We start from the raw sequence: 18,312 nt of genomic DNA on the forward strand, positions 1-18,312 counted from the left end.
AGACTGAGGATCTTACAAATTGATCGGATCAATTGCAACTATGGCAAGCCAGCAAAGTCAACGTTTGTTCAAAAAAATTCTAGATATGAATGTATATCCATGAATTCATTGATTTCTTGACAATTTGGTGTGTTCTCCTTTGTATACAAAGGACATTTTACAAATTTCCTGTATAAAAAATAATGACACTGATGGATTTCCATAGAGTTACGATTGATTGGAACAATCGTAACTCTTAGTAAGACGGGGCCCTGGCAAGTGTTTTATGAAGCATCATGCCAGTGATTTTCACTGACAAATTTGCTCTAAGCCAATCAGATGCAAAAATTTGAGTAGCTTATCACAAATGGTCGGTGAAAATCAACATTTATTTCATGAAATACCGCCCTGTTGAGAGAGAGACACACAATTTCAGTAACCACTACATGATAAATTGCTTTTCTATAGATGTGACCACAAAAGCAGGGAGTGTTTTCACAAATTGCATTTATTAACAGCTTTTGATATAAAACACCTCTAGGTCTGCATGTATAATTAGCTTGACTTTATTTGATATCTTCAACTATGAAATATTTCTCTCTTTTTGATTACTTTTGTGTATTTTTTGGTTGCATTTTCTTGGTATTTGCAGAGGTACTATTACTACATCACAAAGGGTATCACGGAGAGCATGGTGGCTGCTCCCCCGGCTGCGATGATGGACAATGTCAGTATGTACATTCCTGAACATCTGCTGGAGAAGCAGCATCTGACCAAGCTCAGGGAAAGCATTCAAGAAGAGATCCTCAAGGACTATGACTTCAGTTCCAGGAAAGCTATCAGTAAGAAACTCTTTACATTGAAACGGATATATGAATGAATAAGTGAAGGGGCATGTTGCTTCTTAATTGTGTTTGAAGTTGATCCATCGTAATTCTGGAAAATTGATTGCAACTTGATTATCAGTCAATTGGAAGGGAACAAACTTAAACTTGTGTTTAATATTTAAGGCTTAACCATCAAATACATGTTCAGTGCAATAGGACTTTGTTATTAATATGGTACTACAACTAGTGGGTTTCGATGCATGACTAAGTCTTATAGATATATGTAAGTTAGGAATTTTCAGTTCAGGGTGGCGTTTCATCAACATTTTCATCCGACAAGTTGTCAGGTCTGACAACTTTCCTTCAATATGATTGGCTGAGAGGCACTGTTACCATAGTAACTGTTGGATAAAACAGTATTTGTCGGATAAAACGTCTGACATGTCCTTTCATGAAACGCTCCCCATGTGTCTTCCACTTACATTTGAAACGTTTGAGAAGGTAGATAAAAATATCTCTAGATGCATATTTCGAAAATTCTTTCAAACTTCTCTAATGGGGTAATTGAACAAATTATTTAGGATTAATGAATGAAATGTATACATGTATGCACTTTTCATTATGAATACCATGACGATTGATATTTTTGGGGTCCGGTTGCATAGAAACTAATGTCTAAGTAGCTCTGCCATCCAATGGTAACTTTCAGGAAATCCTTGATTTTGATTGACTGCTGACCATGGTAGATGCCAGGGCCCCCGTCTTACAAAGAGTTGCGATTGATCCGATCAATCGCAACTATGGACGGCCAGCAACGTCAGCATCTATCATGCATGTTTGTTCAAAATATTTTCTAGCTATGATGTATATTCATGCATTCATCGTTTTCTTGAAAATTCACTGTGCTTCTCCTTGGTTACAAAGGACATTGTGCAACTTTCCTGTAGAAAAATTGTGACACTGATGGATTTCCATAGAGCGTCGATTGATTGGATCAATCCTAACTCTTTTTAAGACGGGGCCCTGATTGGAAAAGTTATTATAGTTGTAACTCTTTATGAAACAGGCCCCTTGATAGAATAGATATAAAAATGCTTTACAATTATAATACATGTCTCTCTTCCTCTTTAGTTGACTACATCCTTGATGACCCGGTGGAGAAGACACGCCTCCACATCTCCTGGATACCCCGCCCCTTTCCCCATCGTGTCATCCGAGCCCCTGTGCCTTGGCACCATGCCTACCTCACGCACAAGGAGATCAACAATCAGCATCTCTTCATGACGAACCCTATCATGTTGGAGTTACAGAATTTGTGGTATGATAGGTAAGGACGTCTTTCAAGGGGTGTTTCAAGGCTTATGTTCTTTTGGTCTACGAGTAGTTGGTCTGTTCTCAGGTAGTCCAATATGTGTAGTTTCACATTTAGTGAAATCTTGACATCTGCACGTTAAGCTGAACGTAAAACCCAACCTCCAAAACTGAATAAATCTTAATCCTGATCCCTACATTATTCTGAAGCAAAAACTCTATTGGGCAATTCCATTAAATGATCAACTTTTTTCTACGTCCGACCCCCATTTTTCTCAAGTGTTACTTCATTTCATAAATTGACGAAGTCATGGTCCTTTGAGAACATTACAGACTGTCAAAAGAACAAGAAATCAAAGATGGAAAATTTCATGAAGGTCCCACGTATAGGGGGTCGGACGTACATATTTTATGGAATTGCCCTATTGCAATCCTAACTCTTAACCTATGCCCTCTGAGTTATTAAGACCAGAGCAAATGTCCCAGGCCAGGAGCATATGTCTTGTCACCATAACTCATGTCCCTTTCACACTCAAAGTAAGCATTACCTGGGTGTGAAATTGGTTTGGTTTCATTTGGTCGACAAGCAGTTGGTCTACTGGTCAGAGAATAGTCCAAAATGTATAGCTTTACAATTAGGAAAATCTGAATAATGTTTGACCAATTTGATATTAGACAAAATGGGTATATTTTGATTGGAAATTAGACAAAATAGCAGATGGACTTGCATATTGCATTTTCTTAGACTAGAAGTGAGATATGTTTAAAGGATGCATGGCATGTAATAATAAGATCAGGGCCTGCTGGGAGAACAGTTTTCGCAACTAAAGTTGCTACCCTGTGTAAATATGCCATTATTATTATTAGTAACTTCGTCTTCTTCAAATATTGATTTTTATTTAGCTTTTGTGGAGCTCGTTTTGTTCGGCTGACGGACCTCATGAATACAGAGCTCCCTCTCTTGCCCGGTGAGTTTGAATCCCTGATCAAGCAGCACTGTATAGACGCTCGAAAGGTCCTGCAAAACTCGTAAGTTTCACTTTCCGTCATTGAAAATATTTGTTTACCACCTCATCCGTGGAGACAATGAAATGATAAAGAAATTGTATCCATTGTGTACTATTAAAAGTATTTTGTTCATTGTAAAGAAATGTACTGACCTGGATATTTTGTAGTTCTCTAAGTAATAATCTCTGATTCTAGAATATGCGGTGTCATGTGCGGATATAAATCCATAACTCTTAAATTTGTCACTTTTATTTCATTGTACTTATTAATTGATGAACTCGTATGATCTCTTGTGTTGTATTCCTTTCCCTTCTTGGCAACTCCTTTTTTCCTGTTGTTTGTCTTTCTCTATCTATCTTTCTCACTCTCTTTCTTTCTCCATCTCTCTTCCTCTCTTTCTTTGAATTGTTGTAAATACTACTGCTTTTTTCCCTTATGACACGTGTTCTTAATGTACAAGAAGTACATGTATATACCGGTAAATGACAATCTGGACCACTATACCAATATGTGTTAAGGATAATATTTTACTTTCAAATTCTTCAACTTTGTTTATTCTATCATAAAAATTTTGCAGCCTTACAACTTCATGTTTTTACCTCTTTCATAATGTTTGTACCTTCTTTTCTTCCGACTTTCTGCTCCACTCCTTCCCTTTGCTCCCCCTCTCTTTCTTTTCTCGCATTTCTGTTCTATCTCTGCTCTCCTCCCCTTTCACCTCTGCTAAACCTACTCTCACGATTATTAGTTTTGCTTGATAAATTTGACGTATGTATTTGTTATGAATATTCTCATTTTATATATAATAACGCCAACTGTTTAAATTAATTTTGATCATGCATGGATAAAAAAATCCTGTATCCATCTATTTAGGCAAGTTTCTTTTTAAATATTTTAATTTCTTAAGCATTGTGTCATTATCAATTGATTATCATATATTCTTGTACTTTTTTTGTAAAATATTCTGCAATTCAGCCTTTGGCTGCGAATTAATTTTCAATAAACCATTCCATTACCATTACATTATTCCTTAGGATTACCAATACTGGAACTGAAAGGAAATTTAAAGTAGTTGTTGATATTTTCCTTCCAGGAATTTTGATCTCTTTAAAGTACATTTCCTGAATGACATGTTGTTTTTTTTGGCATGTAATTTTGCCAGATTCCCATTATTAATTCAAATGAAGCTTGAAGATTGATATTTTACTATCCTTTTGAAAATGTGGTGTCATATATCCCTTAGGATTACCAAGACTGCAACTGAATGGAAATTTAAAGTAGTTGATATTTTCCTTCGAGGAATTTTGTTCTCTTTAAAGTACATTTCCTGGATGACATGTTGTTTTTTGCATGTAATTTGGCAATATTCCCATTATTAATTCAAATGAAGCTTGAAGATTGATATTTTTACTATCCTTTTGAAAATGTGGTGTAATATATCCCTTAGGATTACCAAGACTGCAACTGAATGGAAATTTAAAGTACATGTAGTTGTTATTTTCCTTCCAGGAATTTTGTTCTCTTAAAAGTACATTTCCTGAATGACATGTTGTTTTTGGCATGTAATTTTGCAAGATCCCCATTATTAATTCAAATGAAGCTTGAAGCTTGATATTTTTACTATCCTTTTGAAAATGTGGTGTCATATATCCCTTAGGATTACCAAGACTGCAACTGAAAGGAAATTTTAAAGTAGTTGTTGATATTTTCCTTCCAGGAATTTTGTTCTCTTTAAAGTACATTTCCTGAATGACATGTTGTTTTTTGCATGTAAATTTTTGTAATTTTGCAATATTCCCATTATAAATTCAAATGAAGCTTGAAGATTGATATTTTTTACTATCATTTTGATGCTAGGAAATGGTGTAATATAATAATAATAATAGGCATTTATATAGCGCCATCTATCTAGAAATATTCTATTCCGAGGCGCGTTATTATTATTATTTCTTATCATGTATGCTGCGAGTGAAAAGAACAAGATTCTGCCATAGTAGTTTTTGATTTTCTCTACCAACAAATTTCACGAACCTCATGATAGTGAATATTTCAGATAATATACTTTTTTCAAATTGAAATGATTTATTATGCAATGTACCTTAACGATTTGTCGGGTATGAATATGAGTATTAAAATAAATAATAAAAATTTAACAATGCATGAAGACATGTTCATAAAGACTGGAGCCCTGGTGTGTCCACAACAAACCTCAATTATTAGTCACTCTTTAAGATAATCAATGGCTTTCATTTTTGAAATATTATTAATGATACACTCTAAAACAAAACAGTATTGTACATTCGTCAATTCCATCAGAAGCAAATTTTTTTATACTTTCCACAAAGTCAATCCATCACTTTACTAAATAATTAAATAGAATGATGCTTTTGATAATTTATAATGATGATTGATATAAAAAGTATTTGCATAGCGCTATCATTTTAGAAATAATCTATTCCAAGATGAACTGTTCTGTTACCCCGGCTTTAGTTTGAGCTGCGGATTTCAGCCCTCATTGCCTCCTGTTTGGCACCCATTAACATCACCTGGGTTGAGTGCAGCACAATGTGGGTAAATTTCCTGCTGAAGGAAAACGGGCTATGACTGGGATTCGCACCCTTGGCCCTAGGATCGGAAGACGAGGGTCAGAACCCCTAGACGGCAAGTTGTTGATGAAAAATTCTTTGCCATATCTTTGTCCAGGTGGATACCTACCTGCGCCGAGATGTTCATGAACAAGAAGGACCTGTGGGCCCACCTGGTCCCGTCCACCGATACCGACTCTACCCAGAGAGTGCAGGAGTTCTTTGCCTGTGTAGCGGCTGTCATGTCGATCCAGCTCAGGTCCATGGTCATCAACTCTCTGAATGACTTCCTTGAGTTCTTCAATGTTCACAAGGTACATGTAGCTGAAGAAAATGATGATGATGGTGGTGATGATGGTGGTGGTGATGATGATGATAATGAGTATTGCGTTGAAGTTCATAGTTATTACGGTGATGATATTAATGAAAATAGTAGTATTGTTGGCGATTATGATGAAAATGGCGATGTTGATGATGATGGTTATGTTGAGAATAGTGGTGGTGATGATAATAAGGATGATTATGAGGGGTGGGATGATGATGGCACTGATGATAATGATGACAGCAGTGATGAAAACAATAATGATGAGGGTGAACACGATAATTTGATGATGATAATCCAACAATCCATCAAGCATACAACATTTGTTATTAAATATGGCTTTTTCTACAGGCTGGTAATGACTTTGAGGATGAATACAAGGAACTTCAGTATGTGATGCCCCAGGTCATGATCATCAAGCTGAGAGTAGAGGAGCCCAGGATTGTCTTTGACCCTCCCTTTGTAGAATGCAGAAACATCATCCTCCGGTGCTTCTCAGAGATCATCACATCTGCAGAGGGTCTACAAAGGGTAAATATGTACATATCATGACCCATTTTCATGGAGATCAAGATGCTGCAGTAGAGTTATAATATGCACACTCTATTACAGATGTACAAAGAGTAATGTGTACAGGCATTTGTGTGACAGAAGTATTCTTCGGTGTTCTCGTTCCCACTGTTGTGCGATCCGTTACGATTGACCTATCGTAGCTAATTGCAACGATTTTTGAGCCATCCAATGTTTTTTTTTTATAATCACAATGGTTGCTACATGTGACCACAAGATCTGATAAGATCTGGCTTGATCACTACAATTATTCTACTATTTAGACCACGGTTTCAATCATGGCGTGAATTATTACAATGGGAACTAGGTGTAAGTGTTCTTCACTAACCGATAGACAATATTAATGAAATCCCTATAGGAAATGGGAGTCAAAATGAATAACCTAGTTAGAGCCTTAAAAATGTCTTTATTTAAATCAAAAGATTAAGCCTATAAAAGATCTTTGATTCTCAATTGATCACATTTGTTGAGGTTTAGACTTCTCAAGGTTACTATTTTAGTCATATGATACCGTTTCCAACAGGCATGGGCGTGAATTCATGATGCCATGCCATTCAAGTGGAGGGATGGCACAATAGCTCATCACCCCCTGAACAATGGATTCGCAGCTTGAATTTATGCCAGTGCCAACAGGAACATCCACATGAATAAACACACAACTAAAGGATGCATGGACAATCATGCATCAATGTCCATTATAACCTATGGAGATAAAATCAATCTTACGATTATTTGTAACACTTCAGTTTTCATGAGCTTACAATAGATATCAATGGTAAGTTCTCAGGAAAGTTGGCTCCCCATCATGTAATACTTGGTAGTTTGTCACATTTTTTTTTTACTTTTTGTCATATTTCTCTTTGATTTTTATTTTGTCTCATCTTTTATTAAGGTGGAGTGTGCCATATTCCCTCAGATGGCCAACCAGAAACTCCTGCTTCGATCTGTCAAGCTTGAAGAACAACTGGTCACAGACTTCATCGACAAAGCCATGGAGATTTTCAAGCACAATACAGTCGGCCCCACAAGGTATTTTAACTTCTCAAATTTAAAAGCTATATTTGGTAGTAGAAGAGGAAGATCTAGATACATTACATGGAGAGGGTTTTATCAACATCTGTTGTCTGACAAGGGAGATCTGACGAATTTCCTTGATTTTGATTGGCAAAATAGAACAAGTCTCTGACTATTACTTTGGTAACTGTCGGATATAACAGACTATCTGGTAATTCTTTTCCTGAAAGTAGACACATAACCTAGTTATCGATCATTTGACTGATTTTTAATATTGATTGCAATGATCATCATTTAAAACAATATTCAATCATCTCCTTGCTAATGACCAGTACTAACTAATAAGTCGGATGGTTTATCAGATAACAAGGATCTACATCACTATCTTATAAAACAAATAATACAAATCATTTTTCTTGGGCATTAGAATAAACAGTGGTAGAACTGTTCCAAAGGTATCTTGTGCATGTAATTCTTAATGATGCCCTTGATGCCGTGAACCAGTACGATCAGTCCAAACATTTGCAGAACTGTCCCCAACAGACTTCATGCTTGTAATTACTACCAATTCCCTTGATATGTAATATTTGCATATTATTTGGAATTATTATTTGAAAGGTACCTCAACCAGTACAAGAAGTACCACGACCTCTTGAACCAGAAAGCCGATGCCGACGTGACGGCCTTCCTCAAGGAGACCCACTCCTTGCAGGGCTTCATCAAGAAGATCGGTAGCTACCAGCAGCTCAAGGAGGAAATCTCGTCCCTGAGGATAACGGTCCCCCTCAGCATGTTCTGCCTGGACTGCAAGATGCTGAACAAGGACCTGTGTGACCGGGCGCAGAAACTCAAGGAGCGTCTCATCACCTTCGAGGTGGACGAGAACAGGACTCTGAACAAAGGGTAAGTCAGTCTGCCTGGATCCATTACCAATCGCTGCCACCAGACTTTGAAAGCTCTTGAGATGTCTCTAATGCTCTAGTCACACTGCTGAGACTCACCGTAGGGCCCCTGTAACGTAAAGCTGAGCGATTGATCATGGAGCTGATTTTAACGATTGATCTTGCACAATATTCAATGCAAACAATCAATTGCTAGTCTTTATGTTACTGGACCCTGAATGACCACATCTCTAATGTTATTTTCAAGGACGTATCATCGGTCACTGTCCCTAAAATTGTGCATTAGATATTCAGATTACTCCTTTATAGAATGCTAGCAGAGGCCATAATCTGATGACCTGGGGCCTGCAACATAAAAAATACATGTTTGTTTAAAATATTTTCTAGAAATTATGTATATTTTACACATTCAATGTTTTCTTGACAATTGAGTATGCTTGTCTTTGTTTTCAATGGACATTGAGCAAATTTCCTGAAGAAAAAATTATGACATTGATGGATTTCCATATACTTGAGATTGATCGGATCAATCGTAACTCTTTGTAAGACGGGGCCCAGATTGATGTTTTGGTATGTAGAATTGTTATCGTGTTTCTTAATGGGCTTTATAATGCCAAATTATTCAACCTGTGAAACAAATAAAAGCAAGGTTTGCCTCTAATGGTGTTCACCTCTCAAACAAATCGCAGGATCTGCCGGCGGTATGACGAGATCGCAGAGAGACTCGGAGAGACACCCACCACTACGGCTGAGATCGTTGCTCTGGCTGAATTCTTGAGGATATCCTCTGAGGTCACAGTCTTCAAGCTCAAAGATGAGGTGGACGAAGCTGCTAACAGGCTCATGTTCCTCTTGGACTATGCTTTTCTGCCATGTAAGTGTCTTGACTGGGATATCCGATATGAATTATCACGAGTAATCTTGAAATAGTTTTTAGAAATTATTGCGAGGCCTTAACCATTTTAGCATTTGATGGGCATAATATCAGTTTTATAAGCCAGTTGAAATGAATGAATCTAAGCATAGGCTGATTTTTCGTAAATAATAATACTTAAAATTGATTTCAAGATTTATACTTTCAGTTGATTTGAGATCGATATGAAAATTGTTTTGAAGATTGGTACTTAAAATTGATTTTTATGATTGATACAAAAAATTTATTTTGAGATTGATTGAAACCCCCAGCAGGGATGCCAGGAGTAGTTCTTAAATTTGATGATTAAAGTTTATCAAACTTACTTTGATGAAGAGGTTTGCAGGTAAACCACATAGATGAAGTAGTTACAGAAAGTGACTGTTACTTTGCAATCCTTCATATATAAATACTTTAATGCTGATACAGTTTATGCGTTTCTTTATTCAACGCCACAGACGAAGACATCAAAACCAACAGCACGGTGTTCTACTGGCCGGATCATATCCAGACCATCTTTGAAGTGTGCCGTAACCGCCTCATGTCGCGCAGGGAGCAGGCCGAAGACGAGCTCAAGAAACGTGTTCATCGTTACGAAGAGAAGCTCAACGAGTACGGCCGAGAGGTCGACTCCTTCCGCAAGAAGGAAGTAAGTACCCGTTGAAGTGGCGATATCCATTGTACATGCCTTTTTATCTTCTCTCATTGCAGTTCAGAGAATAATATTTTATAATATCTTCAATTCCAAAAAGATACAAATGAATATCTAATAAATTCTCAAACATTGTGACCAGATAATCTTTAAAAGCATTGATAAGCCATCTTAATTTGAAGAAGGAACCAAAATACTCTCATATTTTCCAGTATGGATATGTTTCATAAGCAATAAATTTCTTGATTTGCAGATAAAAAGTTAGTGAGGACTAATGATGTTCCATGCTAAAACTTTATGGGTGTGTTCAACGTCAGAGAATTCAGAAAATTTATACTTCTACATGAAATTGAACACTATAGTGGCTTTGTTGCATTACTTTTTAAATTTCTTTGCATTACTTCAAATTTCTAAGCCCATTATTTCAGAGCCAATTTCCGCTTTATCTGAGCAGTGGATTTGTCTTTCATGCAGTTAGATTGATTTGATTGTGGGTATTTGAGGTTTACTAAAAAAACATGCATATTTTGTTTCCTCTTCTTTTTTTTTGTTTTTGAATCAGCATAATGTGTTTGTTTCTTAAACTATCTCTCTATTCTTCTGGTGAATAGTTCATATAAGATATAGAGAAAAGCTCTTTAGTGAACAGTAAGTCTTATATTGCATGATTGTCGACTGTATTATTGCCCACTCTCTGCGTTCACTATGCACGGCATGCATCGTGTTGTCTTTATTGTTTTTCTTTTGGTTTCATTTGATTTTTTTTGCTTTTCTTTTACTTGTGCCACCTATGCATTTTTAGCTTCGTGGAAAGGTAACACCATCAATATGGGGTTTTTTCTCTCACTTTGGGTTTGTGGTTGTGTGTGTGTGCTTGTGTTTGCTGTGGCGCAAATGCTATTCACAAGGAGTGTTGTAAGCTTAAGAATATGCAGTGGATGTAAAATTGATGAAATAATGCAGATCAATAAAATAGAATAATCACCCAAAATGATATATGAAAATGTACATTTTTTTTAAATATGCTCCTTGGCCTACATGTAGGCCTCAATGTTGTAACATGTAGTTGGAGAGCAGTTTAAGGTGCATTTAGCTAACACACTGTGGCTGTTCTATAGTATGAATGTCAAGCTCAATGGTATTTAAACAAAGACTTGACAAATGGAAAATATCAGCTGGGTAAAAATCATTAATATGTTACATTGGATGGCTCTGAACAGGATATTATCTACACCGATTCATTCTCTACCACTCTAGAAGTTAAAAGAAATCATCGAATACAATCATGGTGTTCTTTTATAATCATTATTCACTCCAGAGATCTTGCAATACAGAACAATATTGAACAGATATAAGCCTCTAGGAAAGTTGTCATATTTTGGCACTTTATGCAATATGCGCTGATACAGACGTAAAATCACTGCTATAAGGCCCATGTAGATAGTAATGGGAATGTAATAGTACTAAAATAATGGGAAATCATTGTGGCTTTGTATATGAATGAAATTTGTCTTTGATTTTAATAATTCATTGTGTGTCCCAACTCCCTTCACTCCCTCCCACCTATTTCTACACCCACCCATGTGCTGTGTTAGGTTACCTCTAATCTTTTTATGAATTGTGGAAATATTGATATTAAACATCATTTTGTCAAATAAATGGAGTTATATTCAAAATATGCTAGCTTAATGTAAAAGATGAATGAGAGAGAGAGAGGGGGGGGGGGTAGATTTAGTGCATAGACGGTCTTAAGAAGAATAATGACATTGACGAGATAGAGAGCGATAAATCTGTTTTAATTGTAAAATTCCAATTTTCATAGAGAAGATGAAAAGGGAAAGAAGTCTTTAACCTTGGTGAGATTGGCATGTTGAAATGATAGTCAAATATTATTTACATTAATCTTTAAAAAATGATTCAGACAGCCGTAAGCAAATAATCAAAGTGATAGTGAAAGTTCTTAGCATGTTGGACTGCACGCTATGTTAAGGAAAACATGATTAGACTGAGAAGATTTTCCTATTTTAAGTTATGTGTTGCAGCACATAGATATCACATTAAAAAAACAAAAACACAACCATGTTCTATGAACTGGATCGTTTTTAGTTTTGTCATTTTTGCAAAGTTCATGTCAATATTTCATATTTGTAGGCAGTTGTGGTCAGTGTTACTCACAGAATCAAAACACTTTTTATTATGAACCCCCCCCCCCCCAAGTATACCTACAGGTATGTGTACATGTACATATAAATGTGAAATGTGTAAAAAAGGGTGTAAAAAAATAAAATTTGGATTCTAGTGATTATCAGAAGGATATTGACTTTATGTAAAATGATGTGAGTGGAAAAAGTCTGTAAACTGACATTATTTGTGCTTTTGTGTGCCGCTTCTTGCTTGCTATATGTATATAATCTCGAGCAATATCTCGTGCTCTGTTCAGAGTAAAGAAAAAACATTGCACTGTGTAATGAGAAGATTACCTTTCTAACTCCACAGAGTTCTTTAGAATGCTGGCTTTTCTGTTAATGCAGTTGTCTTGCTACCCACACAACTAACTCTCCTGGGTCCCATAACACAAAGATTAGCAATTAATTGTATGCTTGATGTTTACAATTGATTGTACAATGTAGTCATTGCAATCAATTGTTAAAAAATGTTCTATGATCACTGCTAAGCTTTGTGTTATGGGCCCAGGTGCTGTAACATTTGATGCAATATATGCTTCTTAATGCTCGTTATGATTACCATACCTGTATATTTCACATTTGCAACAATGTGAATTCAATCATTTACATTGTCACTAGGATGTTAATGTTGAGACCCTCAAATTTTTTAAAAATTACGGCAGCCCAGAAAGAGCTGTATTTAGAAATATGGTAATGGTGGTAATCTTGTTTTGTCTGAAAGGTTCAATGACATTTGCTACAGTGACAATTGCTCCGATAGATAATCTACACGATAAGCCAAAAACATAAAAACCAACCTCCTGAAGTAAATAAATCCCAATCATAATCTTTGCAGTATTCTGATCTGGAAACTTCATTACTTTATTATTCTAACCCTATGACCTCTGAGATATTAAGACTGGAGTAAATGTCGCAGTGTTGTGTCACTTTCTGAAAACAGTCTTTCTAATTTCTGATGAAAATTTTTCGGAGATATTAAAAAAGAAGGTTGTTACTTATTTCATAACTCTAAAATAATTTTTTTTTTAGCTAGCTTAAATTTTGTTTTGAATTTTGAGATACAGGGTTTTAACAACCCATGACCTGTTGGTTGCATGGAAAATGGAAGTTCTGGTTTCTATGGTATGTGATATATATCCTTGCAGTTGTATAATTTTGTATTAAAGATGTAGAAAGACTCAGCACAAATTACAGTTTTCAACTTAAAGAAAACTATTGTAAAATTACATGCAGAATTGATGATGCTGATAGAGTGTGCATTGTGATGCAAAATGATTGATTTATGCAATTGTAATCCATTTTTAGGAAATAATTTGGATGAATTATAACAACCAATACATATGTATGTTGTTACTTGTATTATATTGAGGTATAAAATTAAATCTACATGAAGTACATAAGATCATTAACCTAATTTCATTTCCTGGAATCACACTTAGATTATCTCAAAATCAAAGGAAATTATATGATCTTATTCCATTAATACCTGAAGTGTTCTGTTATGTTGCTGTATAATATGACTTATTTTCTTTAATGTTATGAAAAAATACAGACCAAACATTGAAACTTGAGATTTGAAACTGAAAGTGAAAGCTAGTATCAAATTAAGTTGAAGAGGGGCATTTAAGCAGTTTGAATTGTTACCATTCCTCATACAATTCCATCGTAGTCATGATTATCGTTAAAGAGGCGTATGTTATTCATATTTCACCTACTGTAAAGTTGAAATATTGCAAGTGAAAGTAAAGAGTTCTCTCAAATATATATGCCTTAAAGGAGAATGAAACACTTGAAACCAGCTGAATCCATATCAAAGAGAAAAATCAAAGAAACATATTGTTGAAAGTTTGAGGAAGATTGAATGAATAATAAGAAAGTTATGAGCATTTGAATATTGAGATCACTAATGCCATCTAGATCCTCCCATTGGCAATGCGACCAAGATCTGTGATGTCACACACGTACAACTCCCTCATTACTTTAGTACTTATTTCACTTATATTCTCACTTTTATAGAGTCTATCACAAGGTGAGGTGTTCTCTTTATGAGAGGACATGTACAGAGGTTTCACAACATTATATCATTGATGAATCGTTTGTCATATGATTAGAATGAGCAAAAAGTATATTTTCAGTGTCCAAAAGGGGAAAGTTGTTCATCTGTGACATCATAGATCTTGGTCGCATTGCCAATGGGAGGATCTCCATAGCATTAGTGATCTCGACATTCAAATGCTCATAACTCTTCTAATTGCTAGTCCTATTTTACTCAAACTTTTGTTGATCTTATTCTTTGATTTTTCTGCTTTCACAAAAGCTAACTTGCTCCAAGAGTTTCATTCTCCTTTAAATATTGCTCACAGGCAAGATGTATCACAGAAGCCTTGGACATGGACAGACTGGTTCCATGTTATGTCTGTTTACCTTTTGAGAGAAGAGATAATAGGGGATTGGGGTCTTTTAGAATATTAGTAGGGATTGGAGGGGATGTTGGTTGACAGTTGCTGATTTCACATCTCAAAATCATGTCCGGATTTTTATTTCAAAGCAAATGAATAGAAGGGATGACTTGTATTAAGTATTTTTTCCCTCTACTTTTAGATAATGTTGAGAAGACTGGAGAGCACTGAAAGCAAAGCAAACGGCTTTGAAAAAGAAAATGATGATGATTCAGTAAAAGAGTAGGCGTTTTCATGTCATTGGTAAAACCTTGCGGTCCTTGGTATCATGCTAGATGTTATTTGAAGAGACTTATCAGTCATTTTTGCTCTGCCTGCTTCTGAACACATCACAGATTCTTTCAATGATAAGGATATATAAGTGTTCCGGTTGTGTACGATATATTTGATTAATTGTCCAAGGCGCAAGTGCATATTTAATCATGCATCACTGTATTTGCTTCTTTTAATGAATATGGAGCTAAGAATTTCTTATCTGTGATGCAAAATCTTCTGATTGGGCTAAATCAGCCTAGCTGTGCATGAATCAAGATGGGATTGCAGAATATAGGTTAAAAAAGTTTTCCCATTAGGTGCTAGGTCGTGATATCTGTTTAATTCAATGAATTGCAAAATGGTTTATTGAGATAAAAACTTCAATCGCAGCATAAAGCCAAATTACAATAAGTTGTAAAGTATTGAAATAAAAAGATATTTAACATAGCGTATAATATAACACAACAAAACAAAACATAATATAACAAAGTAAAAATTTTTACGTAACAAAATTATCACAAAACCAAACATGAATAATAAGACATTAATGTCAATGACCAAAAAAAAAAACAGAACTTGACATCAACAACATCTATAGGTCTCTCATATACTTGAGGAAGATAAGTTTACCTTGATATCATGCAAGAAAAAAAATATACAGAATTATTTTGAACTGTAAGAGAGTTTTAGCCTCTCCCATATATTGATTTCACTACATTGCTGTGATAGCTATTGTGAAAAGTGGAATAAAATATTGAATAACAAATTTTGGTATCAGTGAAACAAGGAAGCACTTCGTATTATAATTCAAGATCGAAAGTGTGGTTTCGTAGTCTCATCTATAAATACAGACTGGCCTCGATGACAAGATCATTTTGATCATTGTTCTTCTTTATTAATGACCTTTGACCTGTGTGATGAGACTGCCATTGAAGTGATCATTGTTATCACTGTTCATGTTTATTATAGACCATTGACCTGTGTGTCTAAACTGATCTTGATGGCAGGATTATTTTGATCATCTTTTAATTTTTTTTCTTGTATGGCCTTGATCATAATAACCTATGACCTGTGTGACAAGACTGCTGTACTTTGCCAATTTCACACATTACTGTATATAGATGAACTTTGACCTGTATGACCAGACTGCTCTTGGCAGATAATCGTTCTGATCATTTTATTTTTTCTAATGTACATTAATGACCTGATCTGTGTGACAAGACTGCTCTTCATAACAAGATCATTTTTTTTTAATTAATGACCTTTGACTTGTGTGAGCTGCTTGCCTTTGATGACAGAATCATAAAGACAACATTTCTTTTAAGAGCTACCTTTTACTCCCAAAATATAACATTTTATATTTTGATTTTTACATTTTAAAATTGTAACATAGTCATTTTAGGACTATTACATCTTCAATTAGACATTTACAAGTCTATGTTTCTATTAATAATGTTATCCAGGATAATTTCTTTGTCACTGTTTTTTTTTTTTTCATCCTGTATGATCACATACATGCTTATACATATAATCTATGTAATTTATGGAACACTGATGTAAAAAGTTTATTGTAAATTTTGAGCAAAGAGAATTTCCACACTGGACATTGAAAATGGAATTGAATTGTATTTGATTTAATTTACTATCCAGTAAATCCTCCTACTATTATCATATGAATGACCTTTGACCCGTGTGACCTATACATAGATGCTAAGCCTGGATGAGATGAAGACCAACGTGGACAAGCTGTCTGAGATTCAGCAGCAGCTGGAAGCAGCTCGGGATGAGCTGGAGGGGCTGAACACGGAAGAGGAACTCCTGGAGTGGCAGCCCAGTCAGTTCCCACAGCTCCAGCAGATGTTTGTCAACAAACAGCCCTATGACAGTCTCTGGAACACCGCCCTCAACTTTCACACCAAGTATGAGGAGTGGCTGAATGGTGAGTTTGAGAGAGAAAAGGAGTAAGAGAGAGATTTTATCCACAATACCAGGGTATGGTGTCCCAGCTGTGGAGCATTTTATGAAAGGACTTGCTGCATTATTATTTGACAGTTACCATAGTAACAGTGCTCAGCCAATCAAAATCGAGTAAAGTTGTCATATCTGTCAATGTGTCAGACAAAAATGTTAATAAAACGCTGCCCAGAATTCAAGGTTACATCATACATGTACATTTGTAAATCATTGAAATGCAGGGAATGGAAGCAAGTCTGAAAAGTTATTGAAGCAATTCATTTGAGTATGACGTAATTAGAAAATATCATTAAATCATGTTCCTTTTAAAGAGATAATCATAGGTATGAGCAGACGCGGATCCAGCCGGGTTACAGACGCAATACCATTACAGGGGCCTATTGTTTTTGTGCAATAACAGGCCTCTCAAAACTATTGTGTCTTATCTTGCTGGATCAGCGCCTGGGAATGAGAGAAGATTTTTTTTCAAAGAAAATCTAAACAATCAGATTCTGAAGTATCCAGATATTTGATATGTGAATAGTGGTTTCCGTACTCATTAGCTCAGTTTTCATTGCCCATATTTACATGTATAGCAAGGCTTAATACTACAATTTGCATCTGTACATAATAATAATAATAATACATAACCTACGGCACTTACTACAGGCATTTCTAAGCGCACTTTATTCTGTTTATGGTTTATACTTGGGGGTAAAATAAAATGATCAACTGTTCAACAAATGATCAATTGTTCAACATATATTTCAGAATCGGTCATTTTAAGTAATCCTATAATGATGCTGGCAATTTGAAATAATATTCTATGAGGCTATTGATCAGGAATGTAGAAGATCAAATTGCAATAACATGTTGGTAGATTTCTGAAAGTAAAAGTAAGGAGCAAGCGTTAAGGAGGCTCGAATGAAGTTGAAAGTTTGTGGTCAAGGAATGTGGTTGTTACCGCATTATGATATTAATTTCTTTGGTATTTAACAAGAAAGTTGGGGGCGCAAGCGTTAAGGAGGCTTGAATGAAGTTGAAAGTTTGTGGTCAAGGAATGTGGTTGTTACCGTATTATGATATTAATTTCTTTGGTAATAAACAAGAAAGTTTAATTACTTTGTTGAGCTTATCCAAGGGATTCAAATGAACTGAAAGTACTGTTTAGGTGTGGTTCAGTTTTAGTGGTAGATTGTATAGCATTTGGTCAGTTACATAGATAGTCTATATCCTTACAAATTTGGTATAAATGAAGGATGGTAAAAAATGCAAATTTGAAATTATTGTAAATTATAGTTTTGCTGAAGCATTGATAGCTTGATAATTGAAAATCTTTTAATTCTCCATTTTATTGTGGTTATGGATTTTAAAAT

At 35.3% G+C, this 18,312-nt stretch overlaps 1 protein-coding gene across 1 annotated transcript in view; it reads left to right on the forward strand.

Moving 5' to 3' along the window:
- LOC129270135 (dynein axonemal heavy chain 3-like) overlaps positions 1–18,312 on the forward strand; it is a 91,223-nt gene that overhangs the window by 5,246 nt on the left and 67,665 nt on the right. The window contains exons 5-14 of the mRNA XM_064105311.1: positions 632–821; positions 1,938–2,133; positions 3,021–3,146; positions 5,829–6,024; positions 6,384–6,563; positions 7,495–7,631; positions 8,235–8,519; positions 9,208–9,392; positions 9,890–10,080; positions 16,691–16,922. Of these exons, the coding sequence (XP_063961381.1) occupies positions 632–821; positions 1,938–2,133; positions 3,021–3,146; positions 5,829–6,024; positions 6,384–6,563; positions 7,495–7,631; positions 8,235–8,519; positions 9,208–9,392; positions 9,890–10,080; positions 16,691–16,922 (1,918 nt within the window). The remainder of the gene's footprint in view (positions 1–631; positions 822–1,937; positions 2,134–3,020; positions 3,147–5,828; positions 6,025–6,383; positions 6,564–7,494; positions 7,632–8,234; positions 8,520–9,207; positions 9,393–9,889; positions 10,081–16,690; positions 16,923–18,312) is intronic.

Source organism: Lytechinus pictus, chromosome 10 (genome assembly GCF_037042905.1).
Source record: "Lytechinus pictus isolate F3 Inbred chromosome 10, Lp3.0, whole genome shotgun sequence".
NCBI lineage: Eukaryota > Metazoa > Echinodermata > Echinoidea > Temnopleuroida > Toxopneustidae > Lytechinus > Lytechinus pictus.